Genomic DNA, 27,659 nt, shown 5'->3' with positions numbered 1-27,659 from the left:
TGTTTAAAGCGAAATTAAGTACCATAGGATAGCCCAGAGCGCCAAATTGAACCCTGGTCGGGCGCCGGCGGACGCGCCTGTTTCAATTTAATGAACAATTATAATACTCCAAGCTTAACCGTAAAATACTTACAACATTTGCACTTGATCAATCCCCGCTAATTATTAGGTATTCAAAATGAAATTTTTATAATGAAATTAAATAAAATTTAACACTTCCACCTGATAGAGACTGTTTTCATCAGAACAGAAACACCAAATTTATTGATGTATGTCCATTTTTAAAAAAGTTATGAATTTTTTAAAACTAAAAAAATGCGTTCGCTTTTTGAACAGTAAAGGGTCTATTTGAGACCCCTACTAACTTCTACAATAACTAAGTTAGAACTCTCAAATTTCTTGCACACACAGCCAGTAATACAAATAGCAAACCCAATTTTTTTCAAGGTAGTCAGACAGATATAAATAGAAAATTTATTCACATAAAAATGAGCCAAAGCACAATTTTACCGAAGTACGAAAAGGGAGACAAAAAGTTAATTTACAGTCATTTTTAAAAAATCATAGAAAATCAACTAATTAAGCCACATTAATAATATAAATGTTCTAAGAAAGGAAATTCAAACCATGTTAATATAAAATAAGCAGGTAAAGAATTAATAAACAAAGTAATTAGCGAGACCAGATTCAGCAAGGTCAGTTTATAAAAATTAGAAATTTCATCCTTTTTCAAAAAATTATTTAAAAATATTTAAGTAAGGTATCTTAATAAATTTTACACCAACTTAAAGCACATGATCTTCTTAATATATAATAAACACAGAGACATAAAATAATCATTCTGCAAAACAACACAAGGCATCCTTCCTTAACGCCCAAAATCAAGAATTTTCAATACCTAAAATCTTGCAAAAAGTGTTCTTACTTTTAAGAAAGTTATATAAATTGTGTAGGAAACATGTTAGCATTACTTTGTTATAAAAAACTAAATAACTATACTACTACTTTACTTATATACTATAATAAGAAGAAATTCCATGCATTTTAAAAACTGACGAAGTAAGATAACTAATTAAACTGAAATTCTTTTTAAATTACCCTAATAGAGTTGTGATGTTCATCTAGTTTTGTTACTCTGGTTCCTAATCATGACTTGTTTAGCATAAATTTACTTGTTACCAGTATATTTATTTCTTCTAGTTACTTATTGATCAAAGTCAACTTCTGGAAATGTCTAGGTCCTAACTTATACAATTATCAGAAATCTTAGAGCAGGTTCAAAAAGACAGGTCAATATCCTGATTGGGAAAGTTCTCTATGAGGTTGGGTAGCATTGTAATTAATAGTCAATATCCTGGTTGAGTTTGTCTTCTTCAAGGTTACAGATCAAATTATGGAATCTAGTAAGGGATCCTTCCATTGGTCCAGAGTATAGAAAATGTCTGTGAATAAAAACAATTAGCATTTCAAATATACTGACTTATATAGCAGGCCTGTATATCTTTATACCAACTTAGATATCAATCATGTAACATTACATCATTATAAATAATAAGCAAAGTGCATACAATACTAACATTTGACATATGGTTTCCTTCAAAAGTATTCAGGAGTCCTGTTGTTGCTTTCACAATACAAAATTTTTGGTAGGCCAATGAGTTTCCCCTTTCTTTTATGCTAATATCTTGCTCTGTAAATAGAATAATAATAATATTAAAAGTAAGGCTGCTCAATACTTTTTAGATATTAAATGTAAGCACTATAGATAGTTCTACTACTAGATCTAAATATTAACATGAAAGCAATAGTGAATCTAAGTAGATCTAGACTAAATCTAGAAACAACTTTGGACTAAACTATTATGGAAGGGGAGCTACATTTTATTTTAAGTCGTCTTTACAATAAATCTAGAGATAAAAAATGTAAAAGATCGTAATATTCTAAAATTTAATGTAACTACTGCACATATATAGAATAGTTAACTATTAAACTAGGAAAGACAAAAAAAAACAATGCTACAATAAATTGAAAGTATGCTGTTAACCGCTGCGGTAATATAATAGTTGAACCCAACACTACCAGAAAGTAAAAAAAAAACATGGCGGACAATCGGCTTGAAATATCGACAAAATATTGATAGTTTAATCGGCCGATGTTATTAAGTAACATAATTTACTAAAACAAATTAAATTCTATCATCCTTTTAAACATCTTTTTGATTTAATTGTGCATTCCTTTTTTATTTCAGTGACCATAAATTAAATACAACTGACTTTTAAAAAAGGCTAGATAATTTTTTGGAAAAATTTTTTTTAAGCGTGGAGCAATTACCGATAAGCGGACACTAATATTCAAATGTATTAAAGCAGCAGTTAATCATAAATAAATAGAATATAGCTAGTAATATAATGTGCATTCAACTTACCTGCACGTGTTTTTAAATCCACTGTAATCAACGAATAAACACAAAATCTTGCTCTGAACCGAGGTCGGGTGTTCCGGAATTCAACAAAATCTTGACTCAAGCCGGCGAAATTTAGATGCGGGTCGTCGCGATTTGTATACATTGGTTTCATTTACTGCGGTCCGACCCCATACATGGAGTGTTCATTAAATCGTAACAGTTTTATGGCAAATTGGATGCCCTTTCGGAATATACAACTTTGGCGGCTGTAAAATTATTTTTTCATGGAAAAAAATCATTTTAAAATTTTAAATTGAACATTTTTAGCATTTAATTATATTATACAGCTGGTAAAGTTATACCATCTTACAGAGCTACCATTCTTCTTTCTAAATCAGTGGTTTCTAATTGCGTATGTGTTATGGGGTCGGACCGCCGCGCGATGCCGCAACGCGACCAAAAATTTTTAAAACCGGCTTAAATTTTTCGGCTCATTTAGAATACCTATAATTATGTAATTATTTTTTTCCCAACACCAAAACAAAGTAATTAAAAGTAAATTCTTTTCCACTAATGCAATGTTTTATAAAGGGAAGTAATTGTGTTTTCCTAATTTATCAAAGGGAAGTAATTGCCAAAGGACTAAATATAAATATTTTTCAGACATAATTTTTGTTATTTTTTTAAAATTGTGTTTAATGAACATGCCGACAATTATTACTATCAGTTTGAAAAATGAAAATTATTTCCCAACACTTTCAATAGTAATTTTTAACTCATAAATTTAGACAAATGCGCACGGTAATAGTCTAACACTTCATCGAAGTATGTCAACGACAAGCATATTTATTTTACATACAGAATTGAGCTTTATATATTAGATATATATGGGGCCCAAAAATATTTTTTTCTGAAGTAGTAAATAAGAATTACTTAAGAACACCATCTAGACTAGATCTAGTTCGAACATAAACATTTTATCTATAACTATATAATCGAAACATAATGACTAACTCTAATCTACGGGGGTAATGTAGACCATGCCCCCCACCATTTAATTAAATAAAAAATCTATCTTGTATTTGTATGTGAACGAACCGGTGACCGGACAGAAGCGCAACGGAAAAAAGCGCAAAACAAAAAGCGCAAAGAGAAAAAAGCGCTTTTTTTGTTTTGGCGCTTTTTTATCTTTGCGCTTTTTTCCGTTTGCGCTTTTTGTTTTGCGCTTTTTTCCGTTGCGCTTCTTTCCGTTGCGGTTCTTTCTGGGAACCGAACGAACCTGTCAAGTTGTTTTTAACTTAAGTAAGAAGGAAAAAAAAGATGGAATTTGTACCGATACGATTATAGGGAAAAAAGTCACAGGAAAAAAAGTTACATGTATATTTGCATGGAATTTGTTATACTTGTATGAATGTATGTCGTATACGTATACAGTGGCGTGCAGACCTATGTAGATGCCCGGGGCAAACTCAAGCGGAAGATGCCCCCATATATACTTATATATATATATATATATATATATATATATATATATATATATATATATATATATATATATATATATATATATATATATATATATATATATATATATATATATATACATATATTTATATAATTTATTTAAAAAATTGTACTTATCTTAATTGAGATGAAAACGTTGACTACAGCCAGCTAAATCCAAATGGAGTAAATGGTTGGAACTTGGGGGGGGGGGGTGGAAAGGGGGGAGACAATTGCGGGACGTGTCGTGGTGGGGAGGGGGCTGTGATGCACTACAAAAGAGTCTCATCCGGTATTGTATTACCACCCGGGACCGCAGGGACAAAAACGCAGTCCGTGTCTACAATTAGGGCGTCAGGCACGCCTTTATTTATGGGATGTTTCTCTCTTGGCCTGTTTAGGAATTTCTATAGTGTAACTAATACAGGTGAGAGTGTGCATTGAACTAGAGATGTTTCAGATTTTTTCTCTAAACCACTTGGTCAAAACGTCAACTCTTTAAAGAGATGGGTGATGCTAGATACTCTCAAAGTATCTGAACCTTGAATATAACAGAAGTGTACCTTGTTTGGCTAAAGCTGCCAGCCCAAAAAAAAAACAACACTTCTACATCGGACTGTGTTTAAAAATCCACTATGCTATGTCAGACCCTTAATTTAGCTGTTAATTAAATTGTTCTTCTGGCTGCCTCTTTAAATTAAGCCATAGGCTATTAACCTCTTTTTGAAGTTGATATTTCAATTTGGAAGGATAAGCCTTTTGATACAAATCATTTAATTTAGCATATTTCGCGGTGTTTTGACTAGCCATTATTTCGCACACTTGTAGTGGCATTGACACTGTTATATTACTGAGTCCAACGTTGATGCTAGTGTGTATTACCCCCCCCCCCCTCCTGTCCCACACCTGAACAAGGACAGAGTGCTATGCCCCCCCCCCCTCCACCCCTCTCCCGTCTCACAACTGAACTGGGATGACCTAGAGAAGTGCAGGCTAGGGGCAATGCAGGTCGCCTGGTATTTGACATGGGATGCTCATGTGGGGAAACAGGTAATTGGATCCTATTGTATTCGAGGTTAAGCCAGGGCATAGACCTAAGCTGGGAGGTGGGCCAGAGAGATAGGACAGATGAACGTTAGCTTCGCAAGGAAATATTTTTCTTTCACACTACCAAAAATAATGTTAGATTTAATGTGTGGACGTCCACATTGGGCCAACCCCCCCCCCTCCACCTCCCCCTGTCCACACGCGTCCACAAAAGTCATTTTTTTTCGGACACCCCCCCCCCCCCCCAGTGTGGACGTCATAAATGGATGACCCCTAGTTAAGAAGTGTGAGACTTAAGGACAACTTTAGAATGAAGTTAACTCGGCCCGGCCCAGTGTATCAAAACAGTACGGACTTGAAAGTTTGTATTTAACCGTACACAAAAATCCAAATGGCCATGAATAAAGAATATCATTAGAATAAAAAAAAAACCAATAGGCTGTGTGCTTAATTAGTCTACGAATGCCGTTACGTCCATCATAATAAATAAGGATGCCCTACAAACATTATGCAATGAATAGAAACATAAGAAAGATGCCCGATAAAATATAAAGCGAACAAGGGCATAATTACTGTAGGGATGCCTTTCAGACATTCAATAATGAATATAAGCATAATAAATATCCGATAATATATAAACGAATACGAGAAAAATGGCCCGTTGAGGAAGGATACACCGGGCGCTAGGTTGATAGTGCTGTCTCTTTTCTCTAAACTAAAACCAACCCACCCCCCACACACCACCCCCACCCCCCCACCCCACACACCACCCCCCACCCCCACCCCCCACACACACCACCCCCTCCACACACCGCCCCCCCACCCCTCCACACCCCCCCCCCCCCAAAAAAAACATGTCTACCGTCCAATTCAACGAAATATAATTATATACTTTTTCCAGTGTCCGCCCCCTCCCAGAAAATTCTACCCCCGCCCCCGAAAATTTCAATTACCCCCACCCCTCTCCGGGGAGGAAAAACTCTGAAAGAAACACTGAAACCAACCCACCCCCACCCCCCACCCCCCCCCACACACACCACCCCCCCCCACCCCTCCACACCCCCCCCCCCCCCAAAAAAAAAACATGTCTACCGTCCCATTCAACGAAATATAATTATATACTTTTTCCAGTGTCCGCCCCCTCCCAGAAAATTCTACCCCCGCCCCCGAAAATTTCAAGTACCCCCACCCCTCTCCGGGGAGGAAAAAGTCTGAAAGAAACACTGAAACCAACCCCCCCACCCCCCCCCCCCACACACACCACCCCCCGCCCCTCCACCCCCCCCCCCACACACACACCACCCCCCCCCCCCCACCCCTCCACCCCCCCCCCCCCCCCCCCCCCCAAAAAAAAAAACAACATGTCTACCGTCCCATTGCAAGAAAACCACTTTTAAGATTAGACACATTAATTAGGCGGTAATTTTATTATAGAGTATCGATGAGGAAATTTCTTTTGAGTTGGGGAGGGGGGGGGGCTCAGACGTTCTTACGCGGGGGTGGGGCTTCGCCCCTACCCGAAGAATTGTATGAAAGAAACTCTTCACGCAAACCACTTAGATTAGACCAAATTGCCTTTGTATTGAATATCGATAATCAATGACGTCATATCAATGTGTGCACTATCCGGCTTGAGATTATTTTCTACTCTGTGCGCTAAATGTGTCGACGTCATACTTCGTTTTTCGAATTACTATGCATGTTTTTATTTTCCTTGTGTTTTCTCTAGAGCGTTCTTGTCAGACAGATAGATAGATAGATAGATAGATAGATAGATAGATAGATAGATAGATAGATAGATAGATAGATAGATAGATAGATAGATAGATAGATAGATAGACAGACAGCGAAACTATTATTATAGATGGGCATAATTGCTGTAATTATATAAATACAAACGTGAATACAAGTAAATTACTTTAAAGATTGCCCTGATGATATATAAAATGTATGCGGGCATAATTACTGTTTGGATGCCCTTCAAAAGTATTATGATGAATATAAGCAAATTACATTAAAGATGCCCCTACAGTGTGTAAATTATAATCATGGGCTTTAATACTCTATGGATGACCACAAAGTATAAAATGATTATGGGCGTGTTCTCTAAAAGATGCCCCTACAGTGTGTAAATTATAATCATGGGCTTTAATACTCTACTAGAATACCGTCATCCGTTGGATAACTGTGGGTTTCGGGGGTCATCCATAAAAAAAAACATCACGTCTGTCACTCAGAGGCATAGCGACCCTTCCCGGCGCCCGGGGACAAACTTTTCGATTTTAACCCCCCCCCCCCCAAGATTTCGATTTTCAACCCCCCCCCCCCCCCCTCAAACTTTCGATTTGCACCCCCCTCAACCTTTCAATTTATTTTTCCAAACCATTTTGGCGCCCCAACATATGTCCCCCCCGCCCCCCCCCTCCACCTCCCCCCGCCTCCCCTTCCCCCCCCCCCCCCCCCCCGCCTCCCCCCGCCTCCCCTTCCCCCCCCCCCCCCCGCCTCCCCTCCCTCCTCGCTACGCTACTGCAGTGTCACTTATGGTCACAAAAAACAGACCCCACATTCAAAAATATGTTTTTTATCTTTTAAAAACACCGAAAACACCGATTTCGGACTATCCCTTCATATACTGACGTCACATGTGACCTACTCAACTCTACTTCACCTGCCCAGTGTCCCGCCAAGTCTCAGACAACTTGTTTTTATCGTTTAAAAAACGATTCCAGCCGAGCATGTCTCTGACCACACTATCCTTTCATATGCTTAGGACAAAGAAACAGATGAACTCTACTTCACCTGCCCTGTATCCTGCCAAGTTCAGATAGGCAACTTTATCATTCACATCTAAAAAAAAAAATATTGAAAAAAAAATATCATTGACATATTGGTCTAGAACCTGTGCCACCCACATGAGAGCGGGCTACGCTACCAACTTAGCTATTTACTCGTGACGTCACAAATGAATTTTTATACTATACTTTAGAGTCTCCGCGCATAGATCTAGTAGTAGTAACTTTCAAATTAAATTTAATCTTAAATTAGCCAAACAAAGATTTATATAAAATAATTAAGGCCTGAAATAGATTCTAGATGTATTAAGGCCTGAAATAGATTCTAGATGTAGAATTTACATTAAGTCTAGATCTAGAATTTACACTGAGTCTAGTAGTGACCTAGAATCTAGATCTAGATCTAGGCTAGATCTAGGCTAGATTCATAACTTCCCTTCGACAGCTGATCTTTAGATCTAGAGAAATTTATCGTAAAACTAAATGAAAAAGACAGTTGAAAATTGATATAAGTGTTGGAACGTAATAAATACAGCAAACGGACGTATTGTTTAAGTTATAGCCGGCAGAAAATTAGCTTTGTAACGCGTTAAACTTTTGAATGGGCCACAAAGTCTATGATGAGTCCGCCATTTTTATTGAACCAAAAAGTAAACACATCAAGGGACGTCACTATCCCCACAAAGTTTATTCAAAGTATTAACATTTTAAAAAAAATTCGGTTAATTTAACTATGAATAAATCAATAAATTAATTAACGTCTTTAAATAAATTTGTGATCAACAGTCTGTCTGCATTAAAAAATTATTCTCTACCTGCATACTATTTTACAGCTTTCCAGATAGAGTCGAACATATCACAATAGTCGATCAGGCAAACAAATAAATATTCAAACATGTAAACAAAGTTGAGTTTTAGTAGTATATAGATGGATGACCACAAGTGTATAAAATGATTATGGGCGTGTTCTCTAAAAGATGCCCCTACAGTGTGTAAATTATAATCATGGGCTTTAATACTCTATGGATGACCACAAGTGAATAAAATGGTTATGGGCGTGTTCTCTAAAAGATGCCCCTACCTACACTATACCTAAATAAGTATCAGATACTCTATTAATTGAAAGACTGCATACATTTATTCGGGGAATATCAATGACTACTACACCACTACCCCTCACCGATGCCCCTTTCTCCCTGAAGGTTGTACGACACGGACAGTACGATGACTATATCAGTGCCATGTGTTGATTGTATATACACATTTCGGTGAATTCGGCAAATTGTGATAATTTGATAATTCTGCCTAGGTAGACAAACCTTAAAAAAATTAAAATTTAAAATTAAAAAAAAAAATCATTTTATACCCCCTTTGGATGCCCTCTTGATGTGGCTGCCCGGGGCCTGGGCCTCCTCCGCCCCCCCCCCCCTCTGCACGCCACTGTACGTATAGTAATATTTATAACAACCGAAAAAAATATTTAGTATGAAGTATGTGCAATTATGTTAGACATAATATAATTAATACTAATAGTTTCGCTGTCTGTGTATCTGACAAGAACGCTCTGTCTGACAAGAACGCTCTAGAGAAAACACAAGCAATTTAAAAACATGCACAGTAATTCGAAAAACGAAATATGACGTCGACACATTTAGCGCACAGAGTAGAAAATAATCTCAAACCCAGAGAGTGCTCAAAGTTATATGACGTCATTGATTTTCGCGTTAACATTGAATAAAAAGGAAATGTTGTCTAATCTTAATGGTTTGCGTGAAGAGTTTCTTGCATACAATTCTTCGGGTAGGGGCGAAGCCCCACCCCCCGCGTAAGAACGTCTGAGCCCCCCCCCCCCCCCCTCGGGGAGGGGGCGGACACTGGAAAAAGTATATAATTATATTTCGTTGAATGGGACGGTAGACATGTTTTTTTTTGGGGGGGGTGGGGGGTGGGGGGGGGGGGGGGTGGGGGGTGGTGTGTGTGGGGGGTGGGGGGTGGTGTGTGTGGGGGGTGGGGTGGTTTTAGTTTAGACTTTTTCCTCCCCAGAGAGGGGTGGGGGTACTTGAAATTTTCGGGGGCGGGGGTAGAATTTTCGGGGAAGGGGCGGACACTGGAAAAAGTATATAATTATATTTCGTTGAATGGGACGGTAGGCATGTTTTTTTGGGGGGGGGGGGTGGAGGGGTGGGGGGGGGTGGTGTGTGTGGGGGGGGGGGCGGTGTGTGGAGGGGGTGGTGTGTGTGGGGGGGTGGGGGGTGGGGGTGGGGGGTGGTGTGTGGGGTGGGGTGGGGTGGGGGTGGTGTGTGTGGGGGGGGGTGGGTTGGTTTTAGTTTAGAGAAAAGAGACAGCACTATCAAGCTAGCGCCCGGTGTATCCTTCCTCAACGGGCCATTTTTCTCGTTAATACTAATAGTTTCGCTGTCTGTCTATCTGACAAGAACGCTCTGTCTGACAAGAACGCTTTGTCTGACAAGAACGCTCTAGAGAAAACACAAGCAAAATAAAAACATGCACAGTAATTCGAAAAACGAAATATGACGTCGACACATTTAGCGTAGAGTAGAACATAATCTCAAACCAGAGAGTGCACACAGTAAAATGACGTCATTGATTATCGCGTAAACATTGAAAAAAAGGAAATGTTGTCTAATCTAAATGGTTTGCGTGAAGAGTTTCTTGCATACAATTCTTCGGGTAGGGGCGAAGCCCCACCCCCCGCGTAAGAACGTCTGAGCCCCCCCCCCCTCTCCACAACTCAAAAGAAATTTCCTCATCGATACTCTATAATAAAATTACCGCCTAATTAATGTGTCTAATCTAAAAAGTGGTTTTCTTGCAATGGGACGGTAGACATGTTTTTTTTGGGGGGGGGGGGGGGGGGGGGGGGTGGAGGGGTGGGTGTGGGGGGTGGGGGGGGGGGGTGGGGGGGGGGGTTGGGGTGGTGTGTGGGGGGTGGGGGGGGGGTGGTGTGTGGTGTGTGGGTTGGTTTCAGTGTTTCTTTCAGACTTTTTCCTCCCCGGAGAGGGGTGGGGGTACTTGAAATTTTCGGGGGCGGGGGTAGAATTTTCTGGGAGGGGGCGGACACTGGAAAAAGTATATAATTATATTTCGTTGAATGGGACGGTAGACATGTTTTTTTTGGGGGTGGGGGGGTGGTGTGTGTGGGGGGGGGGGTGTGTGGGGGGTGTGTGTGGGGGGGGTGGGTTGGTTTCAGTGTTTCTTTCAGACTTTTTCCTCCCCGGAGAGGGGTGGGGGTACTTGAAATTTTCGGGGGCGGGGGTAGAATTTTCTGGGAGGGGGCGGACACTGGAAAAAGTATATAATTATATTTCGTTGAATGGGACGGTAGACATGTTTTTTTTTTGGGGGGGGGGGGGGTGGGGGGTGGGGGGGGCGGTGTGTGGAGGGGGTGGTGTGTGGGGGTGAGGGGTGGGGGTGGGGGTGGTGTGTGGTGGGGGTGGGGGTGGTGTGTGGGGTTGAGGGGTTGGGTTGGGGGTGGTGTGTGGTGGGGGGTGGGGGTGGGGGTGGTGTGTGGGGGGGTGGGTGGGGTGGGGGTGGTGTGTGGGGGGGGGGGGGTTGGTTTTAGTTTAGAGAAAAGAGACAGCACTATCAGCCTAGCGCCCGTTGTACCCTTCCTCAACGGGCCATTTTTCTCGTTTAACAGAATGTTACAACGTTCTCGGTTTTTATCGTGTTCTTTTAAATACTAACTTTAAATTATCATGAAATGGAATACAGACGTGTTCATCTGACTTACTCAACTGCACTCAACTCATCGCAACAATAGTTTTGATTATTTCAACCACTCTTACTACCCACATTTATCACGCTCATTAGTAAAGCATAGGATCAAAACAGAAAGCCCACAGGGTACAAAGGCATTGACGCAAAACATCAACGACACACAATATGGTCGGACTGAGGAGAAACCGGCCAAGGAATGGTCTACTCTAAGGAAACAAAAAAAAGCAAAGCACAATGATGTTCCTAAATTTATTTTGTAATTAATCTTTTCTACCGCATATTTAACTAAATAGGCCCCACGTAACAAAATTTGAGATTGCTGTGTAAATTTATTTATAGTATTTTTACTTATTACTGTTATGCTTTTAATGTTAATAAATATGCTACCAAAACAAAACACATCCCATGGCAATAAACACCATAAGTTTAACGATTATCAACAATTAAATAAAAATATTTCTTAAAATATTTTTGTGACTTTTTTTCTGTGACTTTTTCCTAGCAAAAACTGTGACTTTTTTTCTGTGTTTTTTTTTCCTGTGACTTTTTTTCCCGTTCACCACCGATACAGTGGTATTGTTCCTCAAAATACGATACATTGCAAGTAGGAGTAGTACACTGACTTTAATATTTGAGCACGAAGCTTCGAGAAAGCTGTATTGCTTTTGAATATACGAACGGTTTATTAAGTTTAGATACATGGAAACGGATTAGTGTCCAGAGGCGTAACAACCATGTAGCCAAGGTGGACATTACTTACTTACTTAATCCTCATCACTCCGCCATTCCACCCTGTCCTGGGCGAGCCACTTTAGTTCATGCCAGGTCTTGCCAGTAGCCTGTACTTCTTCCATCTCCCCCCTCCATGTTCCTAGTGGTCTTCCTCTCTTTCTCTTTCCGGGTGGGTTCCACTTCAGCGTCTTTTTTTTTTTTGCTCATGCGTAGGACATGGCCCAGCCATCTCCATCTCCTCATTCCTCATAACTCCGCCATTGTCTGGTCCCAAGTCCAGAATGGGAAAGGAGGAAGGTTTTGGGTTTGGGCTAGCAACCCACCATGTAAAAACAAAAGCGCTACGGAAACGGCAACAGATCTAAATCAATCAAAGGTGGACATACGATTAATTAAATGTAAACATTTTAGATATACGGGTCGTCCATAAATAACGTCACACTCAAAGGCAGTGTTTCATGAATTTTCAAAATTTGTGTCCGTTCAAAACACTAGTTTTAATGCCCCAAAATTCCCCAAAGTTAAGTGTTTTGAACGGACACAAATTTCGAAAATTCATAAAAAATTAGTTTGAAGATATGCACTTAAAATTTTTAGCTGATTACCCCAAAATATGGAAGAAGATTATGAATTGATTGTTTATTGGGCTTAAAATGTAATATTTTATGAATGGTGGAAAACCTACGAAGGGGTTAATTTTTCAAGATGGCCGCCTTTGTCATAGTTACCAAGATTTTTTCACCAATTTTTTTTAGTGGAAATGCATTTGCGGATGTATCTTAATAAAGCTGTATAGAAATAACTGTTTTCTAACGAGTATTGAAAAAGTTTTTTTTTTACCGGAGCCTTCCCCCTTAACGAGCTACTGATAGTGTTTTAAAGCAAATATTTTCAGTGGCAGCATTGGTACTGTCGAATTCACAAATTATGTATTACTGAAAAGTAGAAAATAAAACAACTAAATAACGGCTTATGATACGCCGCGGGTCGGCTCGTACTATATATTTAGGAAAGAGAGGAGTATGTTACTATTACAGTAATGCAGTACTTACGTTCCAGTTTCGGTAAAAATTTTTCTTTGTGGGGGGGGGGGGGGCTTTATTAGACTAATTGAGCTTATTTGTGGCAGGGGGATGTCTAAATTAGAAGACCTCACTTTGGACTTCACTTAAATCCGTCACTTAGGACACTGCGAAGTAAAAGCTACGTTAACAAAATAAATGAGTGGCAACATATCCCAGGTTTTTCTATAGCAACACAGCCGATACGCATGCGTTGATTTTAGTTTACAAATGGCTACTTTCTACTTGTTTGAAAGTAGTGGAAGGCTGTTACTATCTAGTAACTAGTTAATAACTGCTACTAGAACTAGAGGACGTTAAAGGTAAATTTAACTTGAATGTTGAAATTACTGTGGAGGGAAACTGCATGGCATAGGCATAATGCCAAAATGTTAAACAAAATATTAAATAAAGTTCCCTTTTTAAACCTTGGTCTCTACTACTACAGACTACTGACTACAGCCACTAGAGTAGAGGACTAGAATACTACTAGATCTCTAGTACTAGTTAGTTTTACTAAAAATACTAGTAGTTATAGTAGTGTGTGTAGATTATATTATAATAATTATTACTAGATCTATAAGTATAGGGCAAGTGAAGTTGAAAGAGCTCACTTGTTTTTGTGACCTCGGCATATGAAGAGAATAGAGATAGTGTGGTCAGCACTATGCCCAGCCGCCTTTACTTTCCCCAACGTAAGTTAGGTACCAATCAGAGTTGGGTGGACTCAGGGACAGTGTACGGACTTGAACCCAAATTCGAACTCACTGACTCAAGACTTACAGGTTAGTAGTCCAGCCGCTAGGCCAGTCCGTCCCCTAAAATATTAAATAATATATTATTATAGTTTAGAAAAAAGTTTAGTTTAATATTAAACTTTAATAGAGCTAGACAGAAATTCTTTTTTGTTTTGTTTTCATATAGACCCAGTGTTTCTTCCAGACTTTCTTAGGGGGGGGCGGACACTGTTAAAAGTATATATTTATTTTCTATATATAAATTATATAAATTTCATTTCGTTCGGGGGGGGGGGGGGGGGCGGTAAAATTTTTTCGGGGGGGGGGGGGCGTTGCCCACCCGAAGATATGCCTGGAAGAAACTCTGTATAGATCTAGTTGAGCTCTACAAGAATATATTATTTTTATTGTTTTATGAGATGATTAGTGTTTTTTTTACCAAAATCCCTAATATAGATAGAATATAATTTAATATAAAATATAGTTAGTAGAATATATATAGTAGCATCATATCATCATCATAGTATTTTAGTAGTAATAGTTTCTTCAAAAAGATCTAGGCTTAAATATTAAATTAAATATATTTTTTAAAGATCTATACTAATACTATAATAATATAATTAGTCTAGGTTAGATCTAGGTCTAGATCTAGAACCTAAGAAATAAAATGAAGAAAAAAAAAATGTAGGCTTATACTAGATCTACTAATAGTGAATTTCAGTTAAGTATATGAGTTTTAGTTTTCAGATCACTCTTCACCAACCCCTATGTTCAATTATTATAATCCTCTGCCCAGGTGAATAAGAGTTTTATTCTTTGGTTATATATATGGAAAATCAAACTTTTTATAAGTTCTGTTGCTCTTAAAGAGGGGTTAACAGACATTAAGGAAAATGCTATTATAAATTAATTTTATAAACTATTTATTGAAAATAAACTTAGATTATTGATATAATAAATTTAATAAACTACATATGTTACTTTTAAAGTGCTAAGTGCTATAAGTGCTAAGTCATAAAAAATCTCTTTCTGCTGTTCTGTATGCATCAAAATCTATCAAACATTTAAAGATAAAAAAATAAAAGAAAATGAAAAGAAATGAGAGGGGAAAATTTAGATTTTCTAAAGGTGATGTTTCAGTTTCCTTGTCTTTTAGTTGTTTAAGGATGGAGGTAGTCTATGGCAGCAAATCAGGAAAAATGAGCTGGCTGAAATCAGAGTCAACAGGCCATATGGCACATACAAAATACAAGTGTTGACACGTTATACTTAATTGTGTTAGAGGAAATCCCTTGCAAAATTACTATTAAGAAAGAAAAAGAAAGTTTCCTTTCTTACCTCCTTCCTCTTTTCTTCTTCGTTCTTAATTTTTAGCATTGGAAAGGATCGAGCCTCTCTGCCAGAGGGTTTGAACTCGAGACTTTTTTCAAATTTTTCAACCATGAGCTTTTGCCGACTCGCCTCCATCACAATTAAGGATACGTGTCAACTGGTTATGCACCATTGAAGCCATTGACTCCAATTTCAGCCTGCTTTTCTTTTTGGATTTACTTCCATAGCCTTTGTCCAACCAAGAACAACCTACAAGGCAGCAGTTGTTTGATTTTGGAGTTCTCTCCTAGAAGAGTGGCTGTCCCCAGCTAACGAGCTTCATATGCCTGAGGGTTCGAACTCGAGACTTTTCGGTTTAGCAACCATGAGCTTTACCCACTCAACCCCCCTTTTTTACCAATTCCATAAGGCCAATCTGGAGTAGGTCAAAAGTAGAGATTGCATTTGTAAAAAGAGCAATTAATTGCAAAACAAGCTAACATAGTGGCATTTGTAGTTGTAAATGACAGATTCAAACCATTTGGGATAATACTATTACTATGATTCATCTTTTGATAACTTTAATCTGTATTTTGCATACTTAAAAAAATGCATTAAAAACCCATATATTTTTTATTCTATTGTCCTCACTCTCCAAGGGTGTTGATTAAACAACACTTGCTGGACATATGCACCAGTACTGACTCTACAGCTGAACTGAAGCACAGCAGAAACTAAAATGGCAGCAAGTTTAAGCCCCAGAAAAAAGTCCGTAAAATTACAGACACGCTTAGCCATTACTGAAGATGATGAGAAAGTACTTGGGCGAACAACAACACTTAGAAGAGACAAAGCAGTTAATTCAGAAAAGCTTCAAACACTTAAATTAAAAACCCAGAATAGTGCATGGACACCTTTAGTGAATAAACCCTCAAATGAGCAGGTGATTAATTAATCATTCAATATTTGTGCCATAAAATTTTATTGAATTTCCTTCTGTATGAACCAATATTTCTTTTTTTAATTAACTGTAAATTGGTTTTCTGCTTAAATCTTTGGTAAATGTCCCTCCATATGAACCATTATTCTCTTACTTAACTCTATTTGATATTACTTTATGAGTTTTTATTTTTACCCCCAGATTTTTAAAGAAAGAAGAGATCTTGTATCACACTGGGTAATAACCTTTTCAACATACTAATTAAATTGTGATTTTTTTAAAACTCAAAATCCTACTTATCTATACCCAATTACATATTTTTAAGACTATTTTTATATTATACCACTAAATAAATGGTTTGATATGACTGACAGATTTACAATAGCTCAGCTTTCAAGAGATAAGAAGACATATATTAGGACAGTTGGCTATGACATTTGTTTCATTGTTGAATGTATTGAACATTGCCTATTGCTTGCTATGTACTTGCACAAGTATTTATAATTTTCTTTTTTCTCAATAAATTTAGTATGACGTTTGGACTGACTCACAAAGAAAGAGATTTTTGGATGTTATATTTAAACAGTGTAGCAGATCTCAGTACAGGTAGATAACTGATTTAAAGCATCAGAAACACATCTGTTATTTCTTTATATCATATTATAATGTCTTGTTAAAAATATGGGATTGAAATTCTTTACCTCAAGTGGAATAGGCCTACTATACAAGGTTATGTTGCTAAACTGATAGCTTTAAAAAGTTTATTGACAAATAATACATTTTTAAGATCATTTATTAACAACCCCATTATTTATCATTTTTCTGCACTGCTTGATAAAGCCTCTAATGAATAATTTACTGAGATACAAATTCTTAACAATATTACAAACTTATTCCTTTACTTCTCCCATGAAATGTTTTATGGTAGCTTTGTGCAGAGATGGTTCAGTGAGAACATGGCCTTACAACACCTGGACTTCACCACAGTCTTACCCCGCTTCCTCTCCTGTTACATCTTCTCATTTCTGGAACCAAAAAGTTTGTGCCGGTGTGCTCAGGTTTCATGGCATTGGAAATTTCTTTCAGAGCAGGTGAGTTTGAAGCTTTTCAAAGCTTTAAATTTACAATGACTTTAATATGATATTTTATACAGATTTGTTTTGCTCCCTAAATTTATCTTTACAATTAATGTTATTTTGTTATAATTACAGGAAGTTGTATGGCTCCCGAAATGTGTGAGACTTGGTTGGTTTTTGCCTTATACACCTGCTGATAATGAGTATGGTGCTTGGAAGAGACATTATATTGCATGCATTCACACACTGGACTATCATATCACTCGGAGTAGATCTGTAAGTTTTGAAGATATATCATACACCTAAAGTTACTGTTCTTTTTTTAATTAAATATATGTAGATGTGCATGATTTCATTAGTGAAAATTCTAAACATTGTAAAAATAGGTATATTTTAAATGAAATTTGTCTTTTTATGCATAGAATAGTTTGGATCGAAATATGCATAGTCGTCATTATCAAAACAAGTCACCAATCAATACAGGCCGTATGTCAAGAGTTGATAGTCGTGAGTTTCATTTTAACGATTTATACTAATGATTTGTTTTTAAAAAATAATTTGTTGATTTGGAAATGAACTATCAGAAAAATTATGTATTATTGTTTAATGAATACTATTACACTTCTAATTACCATTAATGAATTGTAATGACAGCATTAAAACTTTGTAAAAACATGTTATTTTATTCCTTAGGCCGTTTGATGGATATCAGACCTCCATGGCAAGGACCTGATTTCAAGCCAAAAGATCTAATAAAAACTAGCCTGGTCGCTATTTCTGACCAAAACCCTAATGATCCATTACGGCCCACGTAATATAGTTTTTATTATAGCCTCACATTTAACCAAAAGTTTTAGAAATTACAAAAGCAATACTTCTTATAAATTTTGGATTATCAAAAAAATAAATTTGATAAAATAAATTATTATTAAACTGAAATAAAAATTAATTATGCATTGTTTTCTTTATAATTAATATTAATTTACTATCAATAATTAATAATTCTTATATTTACAGCTCTGACTTGATTTTTCACAATAAATTTGGAATTCGCCGTACAGTTCCAGAAAATACATTAGCTACTAAATCATTAGACTTTGAAATTGGAATGGACTCATCAGGACGCAGAGAAAAACACAGGATGCTTTTGGTAAGTAAAAACACACCTTGAAGTTTTTTCTTTCTTATATTGATGATAAAAATATATTAAATAGGTTGATATTTATAGGCTAAAAAAAAACTGGTATTATGAAAAGTAAGATATTTAAAATAATTATTAGTATATTTTTTTCAAAAACTGAAGGAAAAAGGGAAATTTTGCTGGCAAAAAAATAATGTAATTTAAAAATAGTTGACTATTAGGAGGATTTGATAAGATTTTTTTTGTTACTATAAGGCTAATGTGTAGATTCTAATATTATGTTATATAAGTTTTAAAATCTGCTCCAGGCAGGGGAAGATTACCAACTGCCTCGTGCTAACAAATCAACTTTGAAAGATCACATAACAGCTGCCAATCTTGAGGAGAGAAGATTACAAGATTTGGTCAATACTGACTGGATGCCACCAACAGCTTCGGTAATGAAAAGGTTGGTGTTCATTTTATTTGCTTTTCGTTAAAATAAGTGTCTTATGAGTTTTGTTATATTTAAATATATTAACTCATTAATGAAATTTTATTATTTCATGTAATTTATCTAAATTTATAACTACTAAAAGAGTATTTTAAAATCATCCAACACACCAAACATCATAATTACTATCCAATATAATAAATACAAAAATATTATCATAATGTAATTAATTTTTTTACCTGATTGTCTTGTTAATAGTAGTATTGATTTTGTGTTGTTTTATTAGGGTTTTAATTACTTTTTTATGGCATTACAATATTTGTAATTTTGTATGACAAAACAAAATGTTTTCTCATAAAAAACCACTCTAAATTGTCAGCTTCAGGCCAAGTGCTCAGAAGAAGCACGCTCTTCAGCTGGGAGGTAACTTCACTAGCACAAACCCACGGGTTATCATCTTATCTTCCAGAATACCTGCAGCTGAGGTATGTCAAGCGAGTAGATCATTATGTGTGGATGTTTTAATTGTGATCCTTAACACTGATAATATGTGAAGCAAGTAGATCTTTTTGTGTGGGTGTTTTAATTGTGATCGTTAGCACTGCTGGCAGTTTTTTCTTCTTCCGACTTCTGTGTCAGCTTATATTCACAATTTATAGTGAGGACCTGGAAAGAAATTGCGAGAGAAGTTTTCATCTGATTTTATGCTTTTTATCAAACATTTTTGTAAACACAAACCATGTTTATTTTTGTATCCCTAGTTGTTGTTGGATGCAGTTTTGTTTGGTGTCCTGCCTGTGGTTTATGAATATGAAGGTACAACAGCCCAGTCTATAGTTCAACAAGTAGAGTCTGTGTTGGAGGGGAGAAATGCTCAGTAAGTTTAGCCAGAATTCAACCTTCAGTGAAGTGATTCCTTTTACAGTGTCAAATACACTTTGAACATAATGTTGTAAATAAAGAAAATTAAAAAGTCTTTATTTGCTACAAGGGTGCCTCCATACCAGTGAAATAATTATTGCTAGCTTGCATGATCATTATTTTGTTTTCCATAACCCCTTCAGTAACTTTCTGAACCTAGAATTAACATAAAAATAATTTATTTCTAATTCATTATAAATTTATAATGACTGATAGTGACTGATAATCTAAAGTGATAAAAAAAACTTAGAAGCATAATTATACTTTTCACACTCGTGTCTTTTACCTTAGATCTTCAAAAAACAAAAATTGAAAGAATATTTTGTTAATTTTTAACCTATATCATGCTTTTTCATTTAATCAGAATGAATTTACATCAACCATGATAAAACATTTTCTTTTAACAAATGGCAAATAGTTTATTTAAAGATACCTATTTTCCTATAGGAGTATAGGACTGTTCTGTCACTACGATGAGCCAAGCGAACTTCAGCTAGCCCATGGCTGCACAGTTTCTCTGGTATCTCTGGCTGATGAGGAAGACAGTGAGTCCAGGGATTTCTTCGAAGCTCTGGTCAACCACATTCTACCAGTAGAGATGGGTGGACAGTTTGATATATTTGTGCCATTAGCTACCTCAGGTCAGTGAGATGGGTGGACAGTTTGATATATTTGTGCCATTAGCTACCTCAGGTCAGTAAGATGGGTGGACAGTTTGATATATTTGTGCCATTAGCTACCTCAGGTCAGTGAGATGGTTGGACAGTTTGATATATTTGTGCCATTAGCTACCTCAGGTCAGTGAGATGGGTGGACAGTTTGATATATTTGTGCCATTAGCTACCTCAGGTCAGTGAGATGGGTGGACAGTTTGATATATTTGTGCCATTAGCTACCTCAGGTCAGTGAGAAAGGTGGACAGTTTGATATATTTGTGCCATTAGCTGCCTCAGGTCAGTGAGATGGGTGGACAGTTTGATATATTTGTGCCATTAGCTACCTCAGGTCAGTGAGATGGGTGGACAGTTTGATATATTTGTGCCATTAGCTACCTCAGGTCAGTGAGATGGGTGGACAGTTTGATATATTTATGCCATTAGCTACCTCAGGTCAGTGAGATGGGTGGACAGTTTGATATATTTGTGCCATTAGCTACCTCAGGTCAGTGAGATGGGTGGACAGTTTGATATATTTATGTAATTAGTCACCTCAGGTCAGTGGGTACAGTTTTCCCACAGCCAGTTCTACACAATACATTAGAAAAAAACCTATAAATATGGTGAATAATTAATAGAAAACCATTTTTTAAATATCAGAATTATATTTTCTATTCAAATATCTATGAAATAACAGTTCTATCACATTTGTATGTCAACAAAAATATATATCAATGGATGATCTTGACACTTTTGATCTTAAATAGACTGCTACTTTGTACTCTAGCACTAGTGTTTTGTTAAGTGTAATATTTCTCTTCTATGTCTCTTGGCATGAATGAACAGAAGAAGGAATGGAGATGATGGTCCAGCTCAGTGTACTGACCAGCATGCAGTTCTCTTCCCCCACTGGATTGATTGGTGTTTACAACCACAGTAAGTGTAGACCTGGCTCATCTGATCTTTTGGTCAAAATATTGCATGTTTGAGAATCTCTTTGGCTTTACTTTAAGATTGGATTAAAACATGTTTTTACCTGAAATTTTAACAAAAAAATAATTAAAATAATTTTATTAAATATGTTTTAATGTGCATTAGTTGGAGCTAATCAATACGTTTAAATTTGATATTTTAAACCTTATACTGGCTTCTGTTAGTTTTTAAGTTAATTAAATTCATTAGCATGAAATGTTCTTCCTGTAGTCAACACAGAGTGGCTGATCCCATATGAGAACAACAAACAACCACCTGGCATGTACTTCAGTCAGACCAAACTCAATGTGTGGGCCAACGTGGCAGACCAAGTGTCTGAAGCTGTTAAAGAAACCAGAGCTATGATGGACCCCTACTTTGATAAGATTCACCGTGACATTTCAGCACAAATCACAGGTCAGGTTCATGTGATTTAATAATTTGGTTGATGTAAATTCAACCAATTAAGTGCATTTATGAAAAATTCTCATGGATCTAGCTAAATGTAACGTTGAAACAATATGAAGACACTTTGATTCTCTGTCTAGGTCAGCTTGTGTTTGACGTGCTGGGACAGACAGACATTCAGGGTGTCTCAGATATCACAGATGTCTTAAGAGATGGTCTCAAAGCTTTGGGAGAAGCCAATGCTGTAAGTCATTCTGATTTTTAAAGTACTTAAGCCAATGTCACAGAAATAGTTTTTTATTTGATATCTAAGGAGAATAAAATGCAGCTAGTTAAAATGATTGTGTACGTATCTTAGCAAGTATTTGACACATTTTTATTATTTCATAGCTTTTGAAAAACACAATGTATTGATTAATTTTAAAAAAAGTGTTTTTGTGAATCACACACACATAGTAACTTTGATGTCCATTTGATTTTATCTCCAGTCACACCCTTTAAAATTTCTTGGTCGCTACTTGCTAGAGAGGGCAGGAGTGAGCACTGACAACATGGGACTTACCACGGTACATTTTTCTTTTAAGCTCGTAAATTTCTTTCTTTTAACTATGGTTAATTTCTTTCTGTCACTGGATTATCAAAACTTGGTCGTACAAACATTTTTTTCACCTTGTTCTGTTACAGAAATCTCTTGGAAGTCTAAGTCAGTTACTTTCTAATTCCTTGGAGAGTGATGAAACTAAACATGAACAACAGAATGGAGACGTGACATCCAGGACAGAAAATGGAGAGAGGGATCTACACGAGGACATAACTGAAGAGGATGATTCATCCAGAGAAAAGACAAATCATGAACATGAAGGTTATTTTGTTTTAAAATCAAAAGCCTTTATATTTCATTTTGATATTTTGAAAATGTATGCGGTGTGAGTCCCGAAACATTCCAATTTCAAACAAGGCTTTTTTTAAATTTTGTTTAGCCGAAAATTTGAAAGATTCCCTGCAAGAAAAAGATGAACAAAGTCAGGGTAAGAAAACACTGAAAACCATGACGATGGACCTGAGTATTAGATATGGAACAATGAGAGCCAGCAAGAGTCAGCGACTGGTGAGCTGATATTTTTTGTCACAAATTCAATCATAAACTGTGGTTATGTTATTTGTGTTGGATTGTACCCCACATTACATTCTAAACTAAGCGCTTCTTTTCTAGTCTAATAGTTTTAGCTCTGCTGATATAAAGCTAAATGTGGTACTGTTGTCTTGTTAAGAAAACTAATTATTTACAAGCAACGTTTTCTGTGACTACAAACATGTACTAGCTGAGTATTTGGAATGTGCAGTTGTATCATCTTGTAATTACCCAGCTCTGAATAGCTAATTAATTATCACCTTTGTGTTCAGACACCACAGCAGTATGCAGACCACCCAGAGAAAAGGACGCCAATAGCCTTTGAGATCCTGACCAGTGAGACGGAGTACATGAGAACCCTGAAGTCTGTGCAGGACGTCTATGTCAAACCTCTCAAGTCTGCCATAGCTTCCAACAGGTTGTTGCTGTCGTTTATTTTTGTTAAACTATTGCCTCAATTTTGATAAAAATTGTTTTGAATTTAAAGTTTGCTTTACTTTCCTGGTCAGTTATCTAGAACTGGACTTATGGTCCAGTTATTTGGTCTGCCATGTTAGCAATTAGACAAGGCATAAATTTTTAAGGGTTATAAAAATGTTTCAGTTGGTAATTGTGACTCCTAAAATGAGCTACACTTTTAACAGTTTAAACATTTGGTGGGGTCACATTGTATTGTTTGTTATTAGTAGACAGATGCATATTTTCTGAAATGTATGAAATAAACTACAACTTAAATGTTATTTCAGATCTATCATTAGTGGACAAAATGTGCAGATAATTTTCACAGACATTATGAACATATTCAAAATCAGCAGGTACTTTAGTTTTATTTCATATTTCATTTATAATTTTGTATATAATCAGGACTAGCTAATGTTAGCTACATTATTATTAATTATTAGGATTGTTTCTATTTGAATCAGTAGTATTGTTATAATTTTATCTGCAGAATTTTCCATAAGTTTTTTTGTAGCTTTTTTTAAGGCTCAGCTCTTTAAAAATATCTACCTATTCTTAACTGTCATACAACTTGAGAACCCACATTTTTATTTACCCAGAGAGCTGGAAGAGGACCTTAGAAACAAACTGGCAGACTGGGATGCCCAGCACACCTGTGTAGGTGATGTGTTTGTTCGATTCTGTACCAAGCTCAAAGCTTACACAAATTTTACAAACAACTATGAAGTCATCCTGCGGGCTATAGAACGATGCAAGGAGCAGACGCCAGCATTTCGTGCCTTCTTGCAGAGACATGAGAGGGTGCCAGAGACAAGAATGCTCATGTAATCTATTTTAACATTCTTTTTTTCAAGTTCATAGGGGAAAAAACAAAGTTTTGCAGCAAATAATAAAGCATAACAATTACCAAATATAAATAATTAAATAAAAAATATTTAAGTAATTTGCTTTGAATAAATTGTATAAACAATAAAAAAAAAACCTGTAATGTATATTGAACTAAGTAATTTATAGATGAAATAATCAGCTATTATTTGTACATTTTAAAATTTACATTGTTTATCTTTTGTAATAATTAAATTCTATAAAGCTTATCTTGTAGGTAAATGAAAAATTTTAATTATAGAAGTTAAAATGGTGTATACTTAAGATATGATTTGCAGTTTTTATGCCTAAATTCTTACCTAGAAAATTATCCTTATATCAAATATATAATTTACTTTTTGAAGGCTCCAAGAAATTTTCTTGCTTCCAATTCGGAGAATATCAGAATATGTTCAGCTATTGACATGGTTTGAGCTGCACACCCCACGCACACACCCAGATCGCCAGGATTTAGCCAATGTGATCAACACCCTGACGGAACTTGATAGGGGCATGAGGGAGGTAATCAAGATCACATAGAGACATGATATTCAGTCAATAAATCTCTGTAGTTTTTTTAAAGAACATTAGTATCAAAAGTACATTTTTACTTTGTCTATAACCACAAGAGTTGTCATAACTTACTTAGTGTGTGATCATTGCATAAAAATTATGAAAAAAAAAAGCAGATTTACCTGTGTTTAAGATAATAATGTGTAAACATATCTCCATAAATCTAACCTGACTTTCAGTGCAAGGTGAGAATGAGCAGAGAGAAGGAGCTTGTCTCTCTAACCAGGAAGATAATCAACTGTCCAGTAAGTGGCAAGTTTTTTACCACACATAATCAACTGTTCAGTAATTAAATATTTTATTTTACACTTTAAATTGTTCCAGTAAAAAGATTTTTTTAATAAAAATTAAATATGCTGTCTATCAATTTAGAATTATGCCTAATCAACTGCCCTGTATTAAAATTTTGTTTTTAAGTCAAATAGCTTTTATTTTCTACATAAAAAAGAATCAAACATTATTTAAAACCATATTCTCAGATTGTTTTTTTTTTTTCCTTAAAATTTACGGGAACTATTAAGAATTGTTATATATTTTCCCATTTGTGTAAGATTATTATATCCCACTTGCCAATATGGACATTGAAACAATTTAAAATGAAACATGACCTTTTCACTTAGCAATTTTATCTGAGGTTCTTTTAAAATATTTTAACCTCTACCACTTGATACACTAGGCACTGCTAGAAGCCAACAGATACCTGGTAAATCACATTGACGTAGCACATCTGAGACCCCCAACTGACTCAGAAGTTCCTGAGTTCAGGTAAGTAATTCTGTGAAAGCTCATATTTAAAATCTCTGCATAAAAATGCTTTATTACTTTTTAAAATTATTTATAATAAATAATTAATGTTTTCAAAAACTATTTTTTAAATGGCTTATTATTATTACATTTTTAATATATAATATAAAACAAATTCTAAATTTTAATACATTATTTTGTATGCTTTACACAAAACAAGCTTATATTTAAAAAAAAAATCCTTTATGAATAATTGTTTTTATAACAGAGCGTTCCAAGAAATCGCCATGCTAGGACTGTATCTTTTTAATGATGCCTTACTTATAACAAGGAGAACATCTAAACATTTCCCATTTAGTCGCGCTGTAGAATTTACATATAAATATGAAACCAGCATGTCACTGAATAGAATGAAGGTGTTAGATATTCCTGATTCCAAATGTAAGAAATTACCTCATCATTTTTCATTTTGCTTGAATTTGGTTTTTGAATGTTTAGAGAAATTAAATTTACATTTGAATGATAGATCATGTTGAAATAATAATTTTATCATTTGGCAGTTGATATAGTAAATTTTGTAAACTAATGTTTCAAAAATTGTTTTTTTTTTTGGTGTTAGATGTGAAGAATGCATTTAAAGTAGAGACACCTAAACAAGCCTGGACATGTGCCACTGAAACAGCTGAGCAAAAATTTAACTGGGTCAGCATTTTAGCCAAAACCATCAGAGGCTCCATTGAAAGGAAGTAATGAGGTCATTAAATGACTACAACCAATTTTATCTTTTATAACACCATTGTCAAAAAGAATTCCAGTATTTTTGAAAACACAAAAATATAAAATAACATAATTTTGGCCATAAGGAGGTCAAGCATATTTATCCATTCTTCACTGATTTCAAATTTTTATAAATTAAAACTGTTTTAAGTCATTGATCAAAACTTTTTAAATTCTTAGTTTTTTTCTAAACACATAAAATGATGTTTTTTAAAAGTAAAACTGTTCTCCTAGTTCTTTATTTAACATTATACAATTAACCTGAGTAACTGCTTCCTTAATGCCTGAATAGCTAAAATTTTTAAAACACCTTTTTTTCTGCATGTAAATCTGTGTGATCTCTGGCCAGTAGATTTAGAAAATTATCTCTAAATATTTTTAGTTAAAAGTCATGTCCTTAGCTGTTGTTATTTATACTATATTTTTACCAGTATTCAATATTTTAAAATATACTTAGTCTTTTTATTATGAAAAGCAGTAGTGCATTATATTTCAATTTATCAATTAATGTAATTTATACATGAGTATTATATTTTCTTTTCACACAAAAGCTTTCTTTCTACTCAATTCTACAGAAATTTATTCACACAACAATGATAATAGAGATATAAATATGAGAAGACAAAATACCACATAAAATATTTTTCTCATTTGTCCTTTTTCCCCTCAATCCCCAGCTCCAAATTAAACCCAAAATAACTGTTTAAAAGAACAGAAAGATTCTTTCATTTGTTTAAATATCAAATCTTCAGTTGACCACTAAATTATTCATCGCTCTCAAACTTTAAATTGTTTGGGGCAGAGCATCATGTTCTCATAATGATAAAATTTTGTTTATTTCAACTATTTGCTTGTCAGAAAATGTAAATCAACAATTTTCATCTAAACATTCCATAGTACCAAAAACAATTTAGCCACTATATTGTTACATTTTTATTAAAATATGTGATATATTAATTATTTTATTGAAGTAAGTTACAAATTTAAAACTTAATGCACTGGGAATGTATACAGTCCAATACATTTTGTTCTTAATTAGCATTAAAAGTATTACTACACAGTTTATCAATGTTAATCATATGTAAATAGTTTTTGAAGATTATTTAAGACATGTTATAGATTTTCTTGTTAAATGTAAAAGTACATTTAAAAATAAACTTGCCAAATTTATGTCGTTTAACAACAGTTTTTTAGATCCACATCATTAAAGCTGTTTTTAACAATCTTGTTTTGTA

General features: G+C 35.5%; 2 protein-coding genes across 5 annotated transcripts; one reads left to right on the top strand and one right to left on the bottom strand.

Moving 5' to 3' along the window:
• Positions 1 to 456: 456 nt before the first annotated feature.
• Positions 457 to 2,898, bottom strand: LOC131937030 (uncharacterized). Its single transcript, XM_059294209.1, has 3 exons — positions 2,426 to 2,898; positions 1,578 to 1,690; positions 457 to 1,442 (listed from the first exon to the last, which is right to left on the bottom strand). Exons 1-3 carry the CDS (start codon positions 2,574 to 2,576, stop codon positions 1,401 to 1,403), a joined length of 306 nt encoding a protein of 101 aa, XP_059150192.1. The 5' UTR covers positions 2,577 to 2,898; the 3' UTR covers positions 457 to 1,400.
• A 9,588-nt stretch (positions 2,899 to 12,486) lies between these two features.
• Positions 12,487 to 27,659, top strand: LOC131936997 (epithelial cell-transforming sequence 2 oncogene-like). Of its 4 annotated transcripts, none has more exons than XM_059294172.1 (27): positions 12,487 to 12,617; positions 15,988 to 16,271; positions 16,470 to 16,505; positions 16,798 to 16,874; positions 17,197 to 17,359; positions 17,480 to 17,620; positions 17,767 to 17,851; positions 18,038 to 18,155; positions 18,362 to 18,494; positions 18,794 to 18,933; positions 19,298 to 19,403; positions 19,680 to 19,795; positions 20,287 to 20,480; positions 21,342 to 21,431; positions 21,699 to 21,889; positions 22,021 to 22,119; positions 22,364 to 22,441; positions 22,560 to 22,737; positions 22,856 to 22,983; positions 23,280 to 23,425; positions 23,754 to 23,822; positions 24,066 to 24,290; positions 24,696 to 24,852; positions 25,083 to 25,148; positions 25,580 to 25,668; positions 25,916 to 26,088; positions 26,267 to 27,659. In XM_059294172.1, the coding sequence occupies exons 2-27, from the start codon at positions 16,068 to 16,070 to the stop codon at positions 26,395 to 26,397; spliced, it is 3,333 nt and encodes a 1,110-aa protein (XP_059150155.1). In that variant the 5' UTR covers positions 12,487 to 12,617; positions 15,988 to 16,067; the 3' UTR covers positions 26,398 to 27,659. The 4 variants fall into 4 exon arrangements, with proteins under 4 accessions (XP_059150155.1, XP_059150156.1, XP_059150154.1 ...); XM_059294173.1 differs by having other exon boundaries at positions 12,488 to 12,595; XM_059294171.1 differs by lacking the exon at positions 12,487 to 12,617 and adding an exon at positions 13,361 to 13,603.

This window comes from Physella acuta, unplaced genomic scaffold, assembly GCF_028476545.2.
Source record: "Physella acuta isolate Inbredline_101_S28 unplaced genomic scaffold, ASM2847654v3 ptg000197l, whole genome shotgun sequence".
Classification (NCBI taxonomy): Eukaryota; Metazoa; Mollusca; class Gastropoda; family Physidae; genus Physella; species Physella acuta.
This window is presented reverse-complemented; position numbering and strand designations above follow the sequence as displayed.

Excerpts from the sequence above, each read along its gene's own strand:
- LOC131937030 (XM_059294209.1), bottom strand. The coding sequence starts at position 2,576 with ATGAAACCAATGTATACAAATCGCGACGACCCGCATCTAAATTTCGCC. Across the intron at positions 1,691-2,425 it reads GGATTTAAAAACACGTGCAG|AGCAAGATATTAGCATAAAA; the intron begins GTAAGTTGAATG and ends TTCTATTTACAG. Across the intron at positions 1,443-1,577 it reads AAGGAAACCATATGTCAAAT|ACATTTTCTATACTCTGGAC; the intron begins GTTAGTATTGTA and ends TTTTATTCACAG.
- LOC131936997 (XM_059294172.1), top strand. The coding sequence starts at position 16,068 with ATGGCAGCAAGTTTAAGCCCCAGAAAAAAGTCCGTAAAATTACAGACA. Across the intron at positions 16,506-16,797 it reads GAGATCTTGTATCACACTGG|TATGACGTTTGGACTGACTC; the intron begins GTAATAACCTTT and ends CAATAAATTTAG. Across the intron at positions 19,404-19,679 it reads CCAGAATACCTGCAGCTGAG|TTGTTGTTGGATGCAGTTTT; the intron begins GTATGTCAAGCG and ends TTGTATCCCTAG.